Raw genomic sequence first — 16,956 nt, 5'->3', positions numbered from 1 at the left:
GACGTGTAAACAATTGAATAGTATGAAATTTTGAGAAGGAAATAAAAGGGAGGGATAAAATATCATGGAGTGGAAATTCATATTGATTACACAACTTATTATTACTATCATTATAATTATTAGCATTATTGTTGATATGCGTGAAGCTAAGCTGCATAATAATTGTTCTTTTTTTTTTCTATCAAATTATATTGGATTGATTGTTGTGAACCGCGTCAAAGATCACAACGTATAGTCAGAATTAAATAAGCGTTGGTACGTTAAATACTAACTTTCAAAGATGATATGCAAAATAATTCTTTTAAATAAAGTATTACTTAGAGCGTAAATGTGTATGCCAGATATTCTCAATGCTCCCACAGACCTCTGATACAGTTACACCCTGCACTAATATTTACAATCGCATTATTATGAATGCCTTAGGCATTTGCTGGTCATTTTGCAATTTTAATTATTAATTTCGAAATATTTTTGTGAAGATTTAAAAAAAAGTTCGATATCATTTTGTAAATATTGCAGAATGTTTTTTCAAAATGGTTCCAAGTCCCCGCGATGAATTTTTGAAAAGACAAGAAATTATATCAAACCGAAAGTTGATGGAAAAAAAGGAATAGTGTAGAATTCAATTGAACCGATGAAAATCAACAAGACGACGGTTTGTTGAGATTTTTCAAACATTTTGTTGTAATGTGAACTTGCCGAGTCTTTTAATACTTTTGGGACAATTTTATTGTTCTTGCAACAAGATAAAATTTAGTTCGAATATGCGCGGAAATCCTGAATACATTTTTTCTTGGTAGTAATCATTTTTCTGCAGACGGTAATTACGTAATCTGACAATGCGTGAAGAACGCTACACCGGGTCTATCTCCGTAGCGTTCGCGTATCTCTTACAACTGATTTAGCTCACAAGTATGTGGAGTTGAGAACATTTCTCATCTCGTCCTCTGACGCGATATATTGTAAAGTCATGGCGTATATGCTGCTTGTGGGCTGCAACTACATTTCGCCCACACACGTCTGAAGAAACGGCAGCATTTGTATATGTGCGGTGACCACGAAGCGTCAGAGATGATCGCATAGCGTCGACGGCTTTCAGTGATCATATTGAAGTTAGTAACGTTATCGTAACGATTCATGCTGAGGAAAAACCGTTATTAAGCAAGTTTGGAATTGTTTGAAATTTAGTAAACTGTAACAAAACAAAACACACTCATAATTCAAAATCTTAGTGTAGTGATTGCCCCCAATGTTTCGATACGATAACGTCACTAACTTCAATCTCGTTTTCAGTGCGGCTTCTTTATCGCAATCAGGGTTCAAAGATCAAATAGTGCCAAGATCATTCTCAGTTTTTAGTCGATCTTGACGAGCTACATATTCTCGTTATGCGGGCTTTTGATCAATACGTCGTTTTCGCCCTGATCACGATTTTCTTCACCGTTGCAATCGCCACGTCTGCAGCATCAGACGAGCTGAGCAATGACGTAGACGGTCAGGAAACCGTTTCCGTGGTTCAGGATGAGATTCTCCAGGATCTTCCCTCCGAAAAGATCGCTACAGAATCGGCGCATGTTGCCGGTAAGCAGGACACTGACAGACCGGTAAATGGGAGTAAAACCGAGGAGGATCCAAATGAGCTTGATAATCTTTTCGAAACGGGTGTCGAGTCGTATCTGAACGATGACTGGCAAGGGTGCATCGACGACTTCCACAAAGCCCTTAACAGGTTCAACACAGTTTTATCTTGTCTACACTATATAACATAAAACCCAACGTCTCTTTGTCTGGCTGCAAGTATGTTCCCTTATAATTCGAGAACTACCGAACCGTTTTTGATCAGTTTTATTTCTGTGGATAGCTACAACGTCTGGTCGGGTTTTAAGATATATTTCGTTACAAACGGGTTAATAGTTTTGTAGATACAAAGATGTTTGTAAGCTAAGTTGGAACAGAATCGCACACTTATACGAACGCTGACTAAACTTTGACAGATAGACGAAAGTTGGGTTCAAAAATTTAAAAGGTCTCGATGAGCTGTACTAAAAAGTTCGCGTTAGCGGTAGCATTTTCCGTAATAAATATTTGTAAATATTCGTGTACGGATCTGCAATGGGCCTTTAGTTAATTATAAGTTAGTAGGTAATTATCGATGTTTATTAATGCAATACATGGTGCGCCGCAGCTACAAAATGCACAAAAAGACGGTTGCTGATTGCCGAAGACAGTGCCGAGCGGAAGTTAACGACGTTGAACCAATATTTCCGTACGACATAGAAGATATGCACTTCTTCGAAAGAAAAGTCAGGGAAACGTTGTGTTTGATGAAATGCAAGAAGATCGTGAGGAATAAAGACAATGATAGACAGTTGCCCGTTCATGTGGAGAGGAAGTACATTGAACGTAAGGCCTACGAGTTTCTGCACATTTGCTATTACAAGGTATGTACAATTTACTGCTGATGAAGTAAAAAACGGATTTCAAATATGAGAATTGTTGGAAAAAAACTTTGGTGCCGAAATGAAATTCCATCATGTCATTTCATTATATCTCGTGTCGCATCACAGATAATATGTTTGTTTTTTTACGCGCGTTATAGACGAAGCGGTACCAGGATGCGGCGAATGCCATTTTCACGTTTTTGACCATTCACCCGACGGACAATCAAACCTTGAGAAACATGCAGTTCTACATAGATCTTCCCGAAGTCGTTCAAGAGGATATAGTAGATTTGGAAAGTGACCCATTCCAAGCAATGTACAAAGATGGAGTTATAGCCTATTACGAAGAAAATTATCCGGAGGTTATTGAGCAGCTTGAAAATTCTCTCAAGGCTTACATGAAAGCTGAAGAGGATTGCAGATTGTATTGCGAAGGTCCATTCGACCAGGGATGGCTTCCAGACTTTACCATGTCCATTGCGAGTGAGTTAATCCGACTTTTCATTCCTAATACGGATTGGCAATTCGCGAATTACATTTGAAACTTTGGAAATTCTTGTCTTATAGAATTTAAACGTTATGTAAACCCAATTTTATTTTCTAGATCACTTTGCTTTCGGACTAAAATGCAAGCGCAGCTGTTCCTACGCATTAAATAAACTCAACGGGGAACAGCGCCACGACTTGCTCATATCTCACTATCATTATTTGCAGTACGCATATTTCAAAAGTAAGATCTAGGAAATAGTTTCTCTTATAGACTTGTGTTTCCATTGTGGATTGCTCATAGTTTAAATTGCTTGTTTAAAAACCGTTTTAGTTGGTAAATTTAAAGAAGCGTGTGCCGCGGTTGAAAGCTTTTTGCTTTTCATACCGACCGATGAGACCGTTTTGAGGAACAAGAGATATTTTATGGAACTACCGGAAGTCAAAGAAGAATACTTCAAGCCACGCGAGGTAATTAATTATAATTATTAGAGTCAGGAACGCACGGTCTTTGAGAATAACTAAGGATCAAATAAATTGATTTGTGAACTTTTATTTCTTTTTTTCGCAGGAAGCCGAGTCGTACTTCAAGAGGCAGGAATACGAACTGCGCATTCTACTCTACATACAAGAACAATTTAATTCTGCAAAAAATTGAACGAAACAAAACGCACGTTCAAGAACAATTTAATTCTGCAAAAAACTGAACCGAACAAAATGCAGTTTACTTTTTTACAATTAATTTTATGCATACATTCGTTTACATGCATTAATAAATATACGTAAATAATTAAGCTTCTTCAAGCTCAGAGCGCAAATCACCTGTCTTTTAATTGTAGAATTGAAACTGATTACATGATTATTAGGAATTTCGGATTGAATCAAATAGTGGAAATCACAAACCCGAGAAAAACTATAAGTAATTAATTTTACTTTGAAACAAACTATTTCTTCTGATTCGGAATTTTATAATTTTCGAATTAAACCGTTTCTCACTTACACGCAAATCGATCTATTTTATTTTAATTTTACAAATCCTGATCAGATTTTGCCGAATCCGTCGCACATTTGAAAATCCAAGTAATCCCATAAAATTGTCAAATTTTCTTTAACCACAAATAAATTTTTTACTTTCTTTCAAAAGTTTTCTATCCACGGATATCAATCAGACATTTTGCATCCCAAGTGAAGCTGGCAACGCCGAGTTCACCCGCTTGAATATTTATACTCCCGGGAAAAAATTCACAAGCAATTCAGTTGATAATAAGATTTATTCGAGAAATATTACAAAATACATTTACGGCGATACCAAACTTTTGATACACTGCGAAAGTTGATTCCTAGTTTCCTTCAATGCGTAATAGATAGCCAATTACAACTTCGCAAATAAACATAACCTATACCTAACCTAAAAATACCGCATCCGATTTTCTCGTTCCTACATTTTCGTATATTTATGAGCCAGTAAAAGTTTCGGTAATATTTTTTTTTTTTACTTTATTTTTCCTAGGAAATCGAGGCTTAGTTGTTGTTGTTCGAAATCATAACCTTCGTATGTGATAAGGAAAGAAAAAGAGATGAAAGATGTCTGATGCATTTGAGGAAATTCAGGCGATAAAGATAAAGAGGAACAGTCTAAGAGAAAAATTGCAAAAACGTAAACGAGAGAGACACGAATTATTCACTCTCACTTCGACCCCACCAGCTACAGAATCATCTGTGATTGGTAGCTGTTTAATTTGTTATTTCCATTACTTTCAGTCTCGTATTTCTGTTTCAAGCCTCTAATCTCAATTTCAGACACGACTAATAACAAATCTGAACCGGTTGAATACGAACAAGATGTCTTGCGAATTTTGCATCAGTGTATCTCCAGCTTACCAATCACATCGACTGATCTCACAGATCAACTCAGAAAAGCTCTCAGCATTGACATATCATTTTCAGATATCAACAAGCTCTTGGAAAAATTATCTGCACAAGACATTATCAGGTATTTACTTAATGAGAAAAGTTTTTTATGCGAATAAACAAAGCACGTAATCTCGCAATATTTTAAGACCTTTCCTTCGCAGGATCAAGGAAATTACAGAGAACGATGTCGTCGGATATACAATTCTGTCTATTGCGGAATCGAATTCCCAGGCAGAGTTGTTACATGCTGAAAACATCGTTGAAGAGGAAAAACTGGGGGTTTCACTGCCTGCCGCAATCGAGGAGGAAAGTCCACCCGAAAAACAGACAAAGCTCGATAAGAAGAATACTGAGGACATCATGTCACTGATATCTATGCCTACAATAAGAGAAAAGGAGAGTAAAAAAGTCGGGGAACAGATACTGGACCTTTTGTCAAAACAAACATCGAAGGAGAAGTCATTGGCCGAACGTTTTAGGTCTCAGGGTGGTGCCCAAGTTATGGAATTTTGTCCACACGGTACTCGTACAGATTGCGCCAAGCTCAATGGCAACAGTCAGCCAGGGTCTGGGCAAGCGTTCAATGAGAAGTGCAAGAAATTGCATTTCAAGAAAATCCTTCAAAGTCATACTGATGAAAGCTTGGGAGACTGTAGCTTTTTGAATACTTGCTTCCACATGGATACTTGCAAGTAATAATTGACTTTATTTCTCTTCCCCGTTTTATAGATTCATCAATGGTGATAGATTCCTGTGAAATTCGTTGATAAGTTTAGATAAGTTCAGCTCTATTTGTTTTCATTTTTTTTTTGTTTTCTCTTGTGCATGTTTCAGGTTTACCAAACTCGGAAAACTAATGATCGAGTCGATAAATTTAATGATTTAGAAACCGAATTGAAGTTGGGTAAAATCAGTAGAGATTAGTTCACTGGATTTCATTGCGTATCACAAAGTACTTCTAAACTAAATTATTATCTTCAAAGTTGCTCACAAAACACTTAAATATTGGTTATCACGTACCTTTGAAAATATTCTTTAACTACAAAATAATGGGCTTTCGAAATTTCGAAATAATTCTAACAATATTCCAGAATACAGAAACCAAAACTTTTTAAATCATCTGTTTTCAAGGTACGTTCACTATGAAGTTGACGGTCCCACTGCGCAACCTAAGGATCAGGGCGAAGCAGACGCAACGACTTGTGGAAATACTTCCAGAACAACTGCTCTAGATCCAAAACCAGTGAGCAATAATAATGGCTCAACGGGAGCATCGGACCTGACACTGTATCCTCCTCAGTGGATCCAGTGCGACCTGAGATATCTGGATATGACGGTGCTGGGAAAGTTCGCAGTAATAATGGCGGACCCTCCTTGGGATATCCATATGGAGCTTCCCTACGGGACAATGTCGGATGACGAAATGCGGCAACTCGGAATCCCTACCCTGCAAGATGAGGGTCTCCTATTTCTTTGGGTGACCGGACGAGCCATGGAATTAGGCAGAGAATGCCTCCAGTTATGGGGCTACGACAGAGTGGACGAGATTATTTGGGTGAAGACTAATCAACTTCAGCGCATTATAAGAACTGGGAGAACCGGTCACTGGCTCAATCATGGGAAAGAGCACTGTCTGGTTGGTATGAAGGGATTTCCCAGGGTAAACAGAGGTCTGGACAGTGATGTCATCGTGGCCGAAGTGAGGGCGACGAGTCATAAACCCGACGAAATTTACGGGATTATAGAAAGAATGAGCCCGGGAACCAGAAAGATCGAGTTATTCGGAAGACCGCACAACGTTCAACCGAACTGGATCACTCTGGGAAATCAGGTCGACGGTGTGCGATTGATTGACCCGCAACTGATTAAAGCTTTTAAGAAACGCTATCCCGATGGAAATTCGATGAAGCCGAGTAAATCTTAGCGATATTTAATATTCTGTATATTTAGAACAAAATTTTCAACATCGCAACCTTGAGAATCTTGACAGCGGACGGATTATTAACAATAAGGTAGGAATTACAACTTGACCAAATATTTTGTGATTTTTAAGTTTCAAAATGGTGATTTCAAAAATTCAGACGTGCTGGAATTGAGCAAACAGAAAAAATTTTTAATAAAAAAAATACTAAAAATATTCATTTGTTCTATTTTTTAATCAATGCCACTACAACGATACAGTAGGTACGATATTTGTACTTGCTTTTTTGTGTCACTTTTTCTTTAAATATATAAATCATTATTATAATAGTTGTTCCCAAATTAGCAATAGCAATATCTATTTACAACAAAGTTGATAAATTACTGATCTGAAACAATATCGGAAAAGAGACAGAGTGTCTAAATACCAAGGATATGCCACAGCTGCAGATTATCTCTGAAAGTTCCAATGGATAGAAAAGAACAAGAAACATTTACAGCTTTATTCTATAATTGCAGTTTTGAAAATGCAGAATTATAGAATAAGCCACGTGATCTCCCTTTCTGATTGATGTGATTCTTCAAGTAAATAATTAAATAAATTGACAGATTTTTCACACAAACGAATGAAAGGTTCAAATTTAATTTTCACTAAATGAAAAGTAGCTTTCTTTGTTTTTTATTCTTGGAGAAGATTCCGAAGTAATTCAGCGAATTCGGCTCATCAGCATTAAAACACCCTGCAAACTTTGCTGGTGTTGAGTAAAACGTGCGTCTTATCGTCGCCTAAAAGATCTCTCGTCGAATTTAAAAATAATTATTAACTGAAGAGAAAATATAAGAAAATAAAACCTACGCTTCACGAGTCGTAACCTAATATCATAAAACACCGCGTTTGTCCGAAGTTCTCTATGTATAAATGCAGGAATATATATATTTACATTAATTGGATCATAAAAAAGTATGACTGATCCAATTATATCAAAAATGAATGCGCATTATTTATCACAAAATGAATTAATTTGCATTGTCTTTCGATTATTTGTATTGTCTATGCGATATATGAGTGCAAAAAAAGTTACGCGGCATAGAGAACACAAAATTGATAGTACACTGTGAATTCTGTTAGCAGTTTCTTGAAACTGGCCAGGATGTGATTGAAAATTACAAATTTGCTATGACCAGATGTCGCATAAGATAAAAAGTATAAAAATGAATGGATAAAAACTCAAAAAGTCAAAATATTTGAACCTAATATTAAAACTATGAAATCCGGATAAAAATAATGGATGGCCATAACGTTAAAAAATATGAGAGAAAAATCAAAAAAAAAATCGTTGTATTATAAAATAGATACTTGTCAGAAAATGAAAAATTTTAATTTTTTTGCAATTTCTCTCAAGCATCGATCACACTTAGTCCTGGTTTACCAATTTATGGCTTCGAATTAATTACTAATCGCAATTTATCAAACCGAGCGATTCGCGTAGTTGTTACATCCCGAATACGCAATATATATTTAAAAGGGATGAATTTTGAAAAATATATATAAATATCACACATTTGGACTCCATTCGGATAACCGCATTTGTTTTTTCGTCTCAATCGATTGAAATTTCCTTACGTAATCATTTTTTCATAGGTATTAACGCCGACAACGATAGCACTGTGAATGGATTTAATTTGTTTTTTTTAGCTGCCGCAAAATGAAACACCAGATCATCCGTGATACGTTAATTACAAAAATGACTGTGAAACCATGCGACTAAAAAAACATGTATAATTTCTTAACGCAATGGATGTATATGAATATAGTAGTTATATATGAATAAATCATAGTACTCTTCACACTAGGCTGATGCTGTTTCTTTTATCCCTGAGAAGGCTTTTTTTAAGAGAAATCGGAAAATGACTGCTGCACAAATCTCCGACAGACTTCAGTTTCCTTGTACTTTTCGTTATCGGCGACTTTTCGCTGATTTCACTCATTTTATCCACGTCCTCATTCTCATTCTCATTTTCATTTCGATTCTCTTTTTCTTTCCTTTTTTTGTTCTTTTCCTCAGTTACAATAATATTTCCATCGTGATTTCTTTTTCCATTTGTAGAAATAGTATTTAGCCTACGAAAAGACTCAATCCAATGCCGTTTTGCATGCTCATCGTCAGCATTAAGCGTGTGTTCTGCAACCTTGAATGAGGTAGTATGAATTTTTTCACCCGCCTCGATTTCAAACTGTACCCTTAACTGATCTCGTAATACGACAGGGAAACATGGGTTACATTTTCTGCCTGGTCTCCTCGCTGGACGAGCCAGTACAAAGCAGTTATCAAACAAGAAGCAATGCAGTTTCTGCAAAACAAAATTACTTTCGGTTAGAACATCAGCGAGCTAAGGGAATTGAAGAAAGAAAATTAACTCAATTGAGCGCACCGTTCCTTTAGCATCTCTCAACTGCCCCTCGGTAATGACTTCCACAGCATTTTGTATGACTTTATGAGGATCGCAAACTGGCGAGGGGTTGATTTTATTCTGGGCTAGCTTGCACTCCGAATTTCCCATGGCTTCGTCGATTTCTATAAGTAACTTGGACAGTATATCACTCACTTTTCTCAGCGCTGTCTGATCAGGATGATTGCACGGGGTGTGCCTGAGGATTTCATTAACAAGGATAGGATACTTGACGACCCTTGATCTCGGAACGTCCAAGTATGTCCACAAGTCAACGGCCCGTGGAACACTTGTTCTTTTCTTCAGAAATTCTTGGAACCGTTTATTATTTGCGCGTTTTGCCTCAAGCAAGTGTCTCGCCCACACCTGCGCCTTGCAACGATCTACGTAGCGCTCGGCGAGACTTGGTAACTAAAATAAGAGAAAGAATGAAGTAAGTGTAAACAAATGGTTGCACCAACTTTGTGTGAAATTGAATTCGAAATCTGTAGATTCTGATTTTCTTGCATAAGACCCTGGAGAATATCTTATGAGAAAATGCTTGATTCACTATACGTATCGTTTTTGAATCATATCAAGACTATTATACCAATTTTTATATTCTTAAATTAAGAGCCAAACAATTTGGTGTGCAATAAGAACGAACCCAGCTGATTAAAATGGTTCCAACAGCATCCGTGAAACCCGACTCGTCTCGAAGACAGACCAGTTCGTCTCTAAGCTTTTTGTGGAGGTCTACAAGGCTGGAAATGTCTCCAAATAGTGTGGCGAGTTCACCTGGAGTCAGGATATCGCTTCGTAGCAAAGGCTCGTAATAGAATTCTCTGAGATTATCAAGGTCCCGCAACAACACATCCTCCCCGCAGAATAATTCATAGATCGCCTCTTGACGTTTCACTTCTCTTCTACTCAAGCTCAAATCCAGGTGCCCGCTGGATTTCCCTTCCGCAATATCCACAATCCAGCTACGGATGGCCAGCTGATCCAGTCGCTCCGCGGTTACTTTTGATCTGTGCGTCAACCCGGACGGTCATATATGTGAGAAACAAAATTAGAAGACGGACATCTTTTGTGTTTGATATCAGTGATGGATTATTCTCAGATATCAAAAACCAAAGTTTAAAGAATCAAAGCTTCAAGGCAAATGCAAAAGTTTCATTAATCGTGTTTTAAAATTACATTGGATTCATGAGAATTTAAACTCTTTGACACATTCTCGAGTTCCTTACCTTTTTTTTGTCTTTCCCGAATCAACCTCCTCTCCAAGGAGAGAAAGATCGGCTACTTGAGAGCTGAATGATCTTTGAAGAACACTTCCAAATTTGCTGGGTGTCAGAGATGAGGAGGAAGAGGAAAAGAAGCTCGATGCGACTTCGGTAATTCTGCGTCTTTTTTTCTTCTTGATACTATCAGACCCCATTGATATATCCATCGAACTGACACTGGCCGCATCGCTATTTCTACGCTTCCTAGATCGCTGGAATGGTACGATTGACATTAGGGTGGATACTTTCAGGTGTGAGTGAGTACGACGTAGAAGAGTTGATGAGCTGATTTTGGAGAAGCGATTCAGAACAGCAAAAACTATAACGAATACGTTACCATCCAAAATCTCTTCTGAGGTTCTGGAAAGTGATCTTTAATTGACGTAACGCGATCCTCTTCCATCTCACTGCCGCCAACTCACTGAGGGAAATTCGAGTAGCAAGAATTCGGTCGGATAATGATTAGTTAAAATAACCTAACTTTCGGTTGGCGGTAAACTGATATCCAACGGATGGCTGTTGTTTTTAACTAGAACTAATTAAGTTTCGAGTAGGTAATGTGTTTTTAATTATTTTTTATAATAGGTCGAGACAATTTAGGATAAGACACATCGTTCGGCGGTCATTGACACAAGTCGTCAGACGCCATTTATGATGTGAATTCGAATATGTCACGGTCACAAGCAGATTTGTGTTGTGTCGCTCAAAGTCGTAAAGCAGAGTTTTCATCGACGATGAAAATTGGACACAAGTCCACGGTCTGTGAAAATAACACAGACGGAGTGGTATCGAGATTTCGAAATTCGAGCATTGAAAGCGAACAAGTGCAGCGATTCCGAAAACAATGAAACATTTCACGCCAAGCATTCGACTCATTTTGTTTTCCCTGCCTTCAATTATTTCCGCCCTTAATCAGTTCTGTTCACGAATTTGTTCTAGCAAACATCTAATTATTATTTACGATAGCGTTAGATTTTCGCCCGTGATGATAATCAAAAAGACGTGTTGTTGAAAGGACTTTACGACGGTAAGATTATAAAATCTATTGCATTTTCGTAAGTACTTTTGTTTTTTTTTTCACCATGGTTATCATTATGTAATAGCAAAGCTCTCGGTTGTCAACACAATTATTTCCCTAGAGATAATACATAATTAAACAAAAACAACGAAAACAGAAGACAAATAAAGAGAGTGAACATTTTTCGCCGTCAAAGATACATAAAAAACATTTTGAAGCATCATTATTTTTTTACGAATTCTAAGCAATTATCATGATAATTCGAACGCGAAAAAATTACAGATTATTCTACATATTGAGACGAAGAGGAAAACTGTGACATAGTGGTTATATACGTATTACAAACTAATCGGCGACGTGCACACGATCTGTGAATATTGATAAGCCCCTAATTCGTAATACCTAGGCCTGTAAATGATCTAAAAGACACGAAAAGTCCATATGTGAATTTTTGAAAATATACCATAAACTGTGAATTTGTCAAAAGCATGACGGGACATCAGATTATTGGCAGTCGATCTATCGACAGCGAGGTATCGAGTTTGTCGCTTCACGATTCATCGCTAAACGAAATCGATCGATGCACATCGAATATCGATAACTCGCTCAATTTGTACCATCTTTCGAAAATTGAAAAATGCTTACTCTACTTGTACAACACGCTGGACGTTGAGGACGATGATCGTTGTCATAGATACAATAATGACCAAGATTCGACAGTGAGCAATGCCTCGATTCTTGCAAATTATACAGAAAGTGAAAACGATATGGAAAATGAATACAGTGTAAGAAATTCCTGTGATACGGGAAAATTATCACCGGAATATGACGTCAAACGGGAAGTTTTATATCAAGTAAAAATTGAGAAACCGAGTCACCGTTACATCGCTGAGAGAAAAAAATACAACAGGACGGTAAGAAAGAGAAATAAAAATTACCGGAGACAAGCGTCTCATGATGAGATTGCCGAAAATTTAAACAACTGGGCAAGAATTGGTAGTAGTCGGGTGAAGTTTCACCCTTTCTTAAGAATATTTGACAAAAATGGCTTTGCAGTTACCAGATCAGTGAAAGACCACGACATTCGAACCCTACGATATTCAAACACGCCTAAGTTCAACTCGTTCCTTTTGAAGGCAGCATTAAAATACCGCGATCCTAAATTACTCGCAAATGCAGTAGTTTTCGCAAAAAAAAGTATTCCACAAACTGGACACCGCGTGGATGCCAAAAGATCAGGGGCGAACATAGATAGCATGCCGGAAGAATTCCGTGAAGTTAATTCAGGTATTATCACATTTAAGCGTTCGTATATGATGATACAGCGTATGAAAAACTTCGCAGCATAACTAATGTGATGTTTTATTTGTTCCAGGTAATGATTCAGACAGTTTACAAAAACTTGCAGAGCTAAAGTCTAAGGAATTTAAAATCCGCAAAAAGAGCCCACTACCGATCGGCTTGTCGACTACAGCACTTGATTCGAAAATACATGTTTTAAAGACAAACGGTCGATTTTTGAATCGACCAAAGTTGGATACGTCGTCAATGTTCCCGGGTGAAGGACAAGAGACTCTCGGGAGATTTCAAAATACAACGTCGGAACTCGAAAACGTTACAGTTCGAAAAAACATAGCGTCTTTACAGAAAGAAATCAAAGTAAAACAAGAAGTTGTTGTTATTAATGAGACAAAGCCAAAAGCAGAGTGGAAAATTTTTGAGGAAAAAATGGATCAGATCCAGGCGAAATCTGCGGAAGCAGAAGAAATCAGAAGTCAAGTTTGGTCTAAAAAGAGGGGTTCCTTCAATTTTCAAATTGAGGAAAATCGACCGAAAGCACAGGATGTAAGTAATAGCATGAAAAAAAATGCTGAGAAACCACTTCTTTCCAGAACTGCCGGAAAAATTCAACGTGAGCATGACACAGTAAAAATTGATTCTACTTGGCAAGAAGCAAAGGAAACTGTTGAAAATGAGGTAAAGATTTATAGAGAATCATTGGAAAGATCGAACTGTACCGATGGAATGCCTTTTATCAGACTGGAAAGGAATTTAAGTGAGAGGGAGCGGTGGAAAGATTGCATGAACGATATTCCAAGTTTCGAGACTGGAGTAATTCACAATTTTGAACAGCCAGAAGTCGAATCAAATGAGCGCAGGAGTGAGGTGACTAAAATTAAAGTAGAAGATAATAAACTGGACGAGGTGTCGAGGCGATTATCTTCAGGCCATGAAAATATTGCAAAAAATGTACAGGCTGGTGGAATTATCATTGCACCAACACTGAATTTTACCTTCGGTAAATCTGATTCTTCGGTGAGAGTTGATCAGTCGAAGAACGTGATGAATTTGATGAAACCCCCAAGGTACATGCAGCGATCTTTGGGAAATGAAGAAAATTTGAGTAGAAATTGTCCTTTAAATTATTTTTCTGTGGCAGGAGCCTCGTACTCTGTCGTAGATCTACCTACGCCCTATTTGGTAATTGTATTGCATTTACACTTTCGTACATGAATTATCATTTCATTATCGTTAGTATCATTAGTTGTATCAATACGTATGTACATAGATATACGTAATAATTCTTCTTGTATATACATCTTGTGATGGTTCTCGATCATCTTCGAACACTTAACTTAATTGCAAACGTATTTTCTTTACAGAAAACTCATCAGCAAGGATTAGTTTTGCCCAAACCGATGCCCGAGGAATCAGCGAATACCGATTTGACCTGGCGGCATTTGAACAGTTCAGCAGCGGCAGATGCTGATTATTTGAATAAATCGCCGATTCTAAGGTCTAGATGCTCGACTGAACTAGAACGTGCCAAGATTGAGGTTTACAAGAGAATTTTCGAGGTACTGGTGATCAGTCGGCCAAGACATTAGTCAGAGTTTCTATGAGGTTTTTACTTTTCATCACCTTTGGTGACCTGAGAAAAGTATTATTGATATGGTTTATGGATCTTATCCAATATAGGGAAAATGATCTTTCACATAGGGGAACGACTTGAACTAATCAAAACCAATCATGTCATTCTACAAAAGGCCAAGGTTGTCATCGAAAAAAGCGAAAGCTTAGGCCTCTTCGATGCCATTACAAAGAAAATATTCACAAAATACAAAAAGCCACATGGTTCAAAACGATCACCTCACACTGGTAGAAGAAACGACCCCGCAAAATCGTTTCTCATATAAGAAAAGTACTGATTGCGGTCGAAAACACGTTTTATAATTTCAACGAATCTTTGCGGTTTCGAAACCCTAGAATCGGAAAAACAAGTTTTTACAGAAATAGCGGTCTGTCCGACAAGCTCCAGCGATACTCTCGAAAACGGTTTGATGAAAAAATCTAAAACTTACACCATTTTATAATCGCATGTTGAGCATGAAAAATTGCCATGTACCATTTAATTTAAACTTCCGGTTATACCAGAACTTTAGTTTACTTTTCCTAGATAAACGATTACACTTTTCCGAGTTGACGTATTTATTTAAAGAAAATTCTAGATTTTTTTTTTTTTTTTGAATCCTTATTATTCTTTCTACTAATAAACCTATACTTTTTCCTTTTCGGAGAAAGGTATCGCGAACAAAAACTGTATTTTCCGTCTTTTTTTGCATTCTTAACCAAATTAGCCCCTTAAAATGGAATATTTCTTTCGTATATTCACAGACGATGCTTATCGATCCAGATTTCGACTTTGTCCGAGCCGAGGACCAGCTCGATAATATGATTGGTGGACCGATTTTCAGACAAGAAAAACGTGAGGATGGTGGTGAAATTCTTAGGAACTTCAACAATAATTGTACCATCAATAACCCAGGAATAAACCGCTACGACTCGTCTGTCAACAAACGATTTCATCGACTAAATGATAAACAAATTGTCCAAAATATGAACGATCTAAAGCGTGTTAGAATCAGCCCGAATTTAACGAGAAAAAAAACGGTTGTCGATTTGCCAGCGATTACATTGAGAGCTGATCAGCGAGATAGAAGGATTTTTTATCGATTTGAAAATCGTCCTAGACCTGCAGATGTGTTTCGAAATGACTATAATCGTCAGGGATTGAAGGCTAAAACGACGGAGGAAATCTTGTTTGATTTGAAAGACTTCGTCAATTTTCCATCGAGTGTTACAGAAAAAAAGTGTTAAAGAACGATGATAAATTACATATGGTTTTCATGATGGGATTATATGGTACGATTTGTATCACTAGAATCCAAAAAATTTCGAATACACTATCTGATGGAAAAATTAGATGCGCTCTTTTTATGGGACTGGAATTGGCTGTATTCGATTACCAAATTCATTTATTAATTGATGTGTCACATTGCTTATTCCTACACTGAATCTCAATGCTGATATGAGAAGAACTGGATTTAGCCGAATTAAAGTCAATATTGACTAAATGCCAGTGATAAAGAAGAACTTTTGTCCGGAGATACAAATTTCCTTATAATTTGTGGACGTTTCAGATTCCCGGATACCTCGGTCCAACGATTTAAGGTTTTTCTTTACTTTTTTCTCCACAAGAATAATTTAAATCGCCTTGTGTCACCATATAACGATACTCGACCATGCAGTCCGTCGTTTTAAATTACCGCATTGGGTTCCTTACTAATTTATTTATACGCTTATTATTGTCAGAAACAGAATCCGTGATTAAAACAAGTTATTTCAACAATGTTAAAAACTTATTTACTTGGAGTCGAAGATAAAAAAGTGACGCGACTGTACGACTTGAGAAAAAAAACACGATTTCATTTTTTTGAGAGTAAAAAAAATGGAGGACTGAAAAATAAAATAAAATAACTGAAATCAGGATCTGCCTTCGATTTCCGACTAGTTCAACTTACGTAATACACATCTTAAAGAGTAATTTAGTATTGCACAAAGAAAAATATAAAAATTCTCAATTTATGCGACTCGAAAGAGAAAAATATTGAAATTGCATAGAAACTAATTGACTCCGCGGTAGATATATAAATATTGTATGTATATTTTTACCTCTTATAGTGTACTAAGTATGAAGAGTTCACCAAGTTTGAACCTTCTCGGAATTACCGTTCGCAAGAAATGTTGCATCAAAGTTTATCATTTCGACTTAATTGCGGTTTAATCACGAATTGTTTTCGTATCGTTATTGGCAGAAAAAAATATGAAAAAACAGCCGTGTTGTGTCAAGAAATCTCAGTTTTCGCATGAAAAACTGAAAAGTAAGATAAGTTTTGGTGGGGCATGAAAAAAAGTGTTTTTTTTTTTCATTTGCCGAAAAACATCTTTTTGGGACCGATTTCGAAAATTTGTCCAGAAATGAACAATATACTCGGAAGAGTGAGAATGTTGCACAAAAGATAGTTGTTTTTTCATAATTTTTTTTTCTTGCCGATAACGATACGAAAATAATTAGAGTTTAAACCTCAATCAGTTTGAAATGATTAAACTTTGACGTGGC

The 16,956-nt window shown here is 36.9% G+C and overlaps 4 protein-coding genes across 10 annotated transcripts; 3 read left to right on the top strand and 1 right to left on the bottom strand.

The window, feature by feature from the left end:
- The first annotated feature begins 961 nt into the window (after positions 1-961).
- LOC124305249 (prolyl 3-hydroxylase 1-like) lies at positions 962-3,934 on the top strand. Of its 6 annotated transcripts, none has more exons than XM_046764448.1 (7): positions 962-1,112; positions 1,294-1,729; positions 2,186-2,441; positions 2,600-2,924; positions 3,046-3,171; positions 3,262-3,398; positions 3,499-3,934. In XM_046764448.1, the coding sequence occupies exons 2-7, from the start codon at positions 1,389-1,391 to the stop codon at positions 3,583-3,585; spliced, it is 1,272 nt and encodes a 423-aa protein (XP_046620404.1). In that variant the 5' UTR covers positions 962-1,112; positions 1,294-1,388; the 3' UTR covers positions 3,586-3,934. The 6 variants fall into 6 exon arrangements, with proteins under 6 accessions (XP_046620404.1, XP_046620406.1, XP_046620402.1 ...); XM_046764449.1 differs by having other exon boundaries at positions 1,018-1,161; XM_046764446.1 differs by having other exon boundaries at positions 1,016-1,729.
- Positions 3,935-4,088: 154 nt separating this feature from the next.
- On the top strand, positions 4,089-7,707 carry LOC124305244 (N6-adenosine-methyltransferase subunit METTL3). 2 transcript variants are annotated; one of them, XM_046764437.1, is made up of 5 exons: positions 4,089-4,284; positions 4,438-4,653; positions 4,728-4,920; positions 5,003-5,533; positions 5,973-7,707. In XM_046764437.1, exons 2-5 carry the CDS (start codon positions 4,512-4,514, stop codon positions 6,763-6,765), a joined length of 1,659 nt encoding a protein of 552 aa, XP_046620393.1. In that variant the 5' UTR covers positions 4,089-4,284; positions 4,438-4,511; the 3' UTR covers positions 6,766-7,707. The 2 variants fall into 2 exon arrangements, with proteins under 2 accessions (XP_046620393.1, XP_046620392.1); XM_046764436.1 differs by having other exon boundaries at positions 4,089-4,653.
- Positions 7,708-8,386: 679 nt separating this feature from the next.
- LOC124305246 (neuroepithelial cell-transforming gene 1 protein-like) lies at positions 8,387-11,141 on the bottom strand. Its single transcript, XM_046764442.1, has 5 exons — positions 10,815-11,141; positions 10,442-10,689; positions 9,859-10,222; positions 9,195-9,623; positions 8,387-9,113 (listed from the first exon to the last, which is right to left on the bottom strand). The coding sequence occupies exons 1-5, from the start codon at positions 10,878-10,880 to the stop codon at positions 8,607-8,609; spliced, it is 1,614 nt and encodes a 537-aa protein (XP_046620398.1). The 5' UTR covers positions 10,881-11,141; the 3' UTR covers positions 8,387-8,606.
- An 868-nt stretch (positions 11,142-12,009) lies between these two features.
- LOC124305242 (uncharacterized) lies at positions 12,010-16,077 on the top strand. Its single transcript, XM_046764428.1, has 4 exons — positions 12,010-12,782; positions 12,871-13,976; positions 14,159-14,353; positions 15,171-16,077. The coding sequence occupies exons 1-4, from the start codon at positions 12,263-12,265 to the stop codon at positions 15,651-15,653; spliced, it is 2,304 nt and encodes a 767-aa protein (XP_046620384.1). The 5' UTR covers positions 12,010-12,262; the 3' UTR covers positions 15,654-16,077.
- Positions 16,078-16,956: the final 879 nt, after the last annotated feature.

The sequence above is a fragment of the Neodiprion virginianus genome, chromosome 5 (genome assembly GCF_021901495.1).
Source record: "Neodiprion virginianus isolate iyNeoVirg1 chromosome 5, iyNeoVirg1.1, whole genome shotgun sequence".
Taxonomy (NCBI): Eukaryota; Metazoa; Arthropoda; class Insecta; order Hymenoptera; family Diprionidae; genus Neodiprion; species Neodiprion virginianus.
Note: the sequence above shows the minus strand (reverse complement) of the source record. Positions and strands in the feature narration are given on the sequence as shown.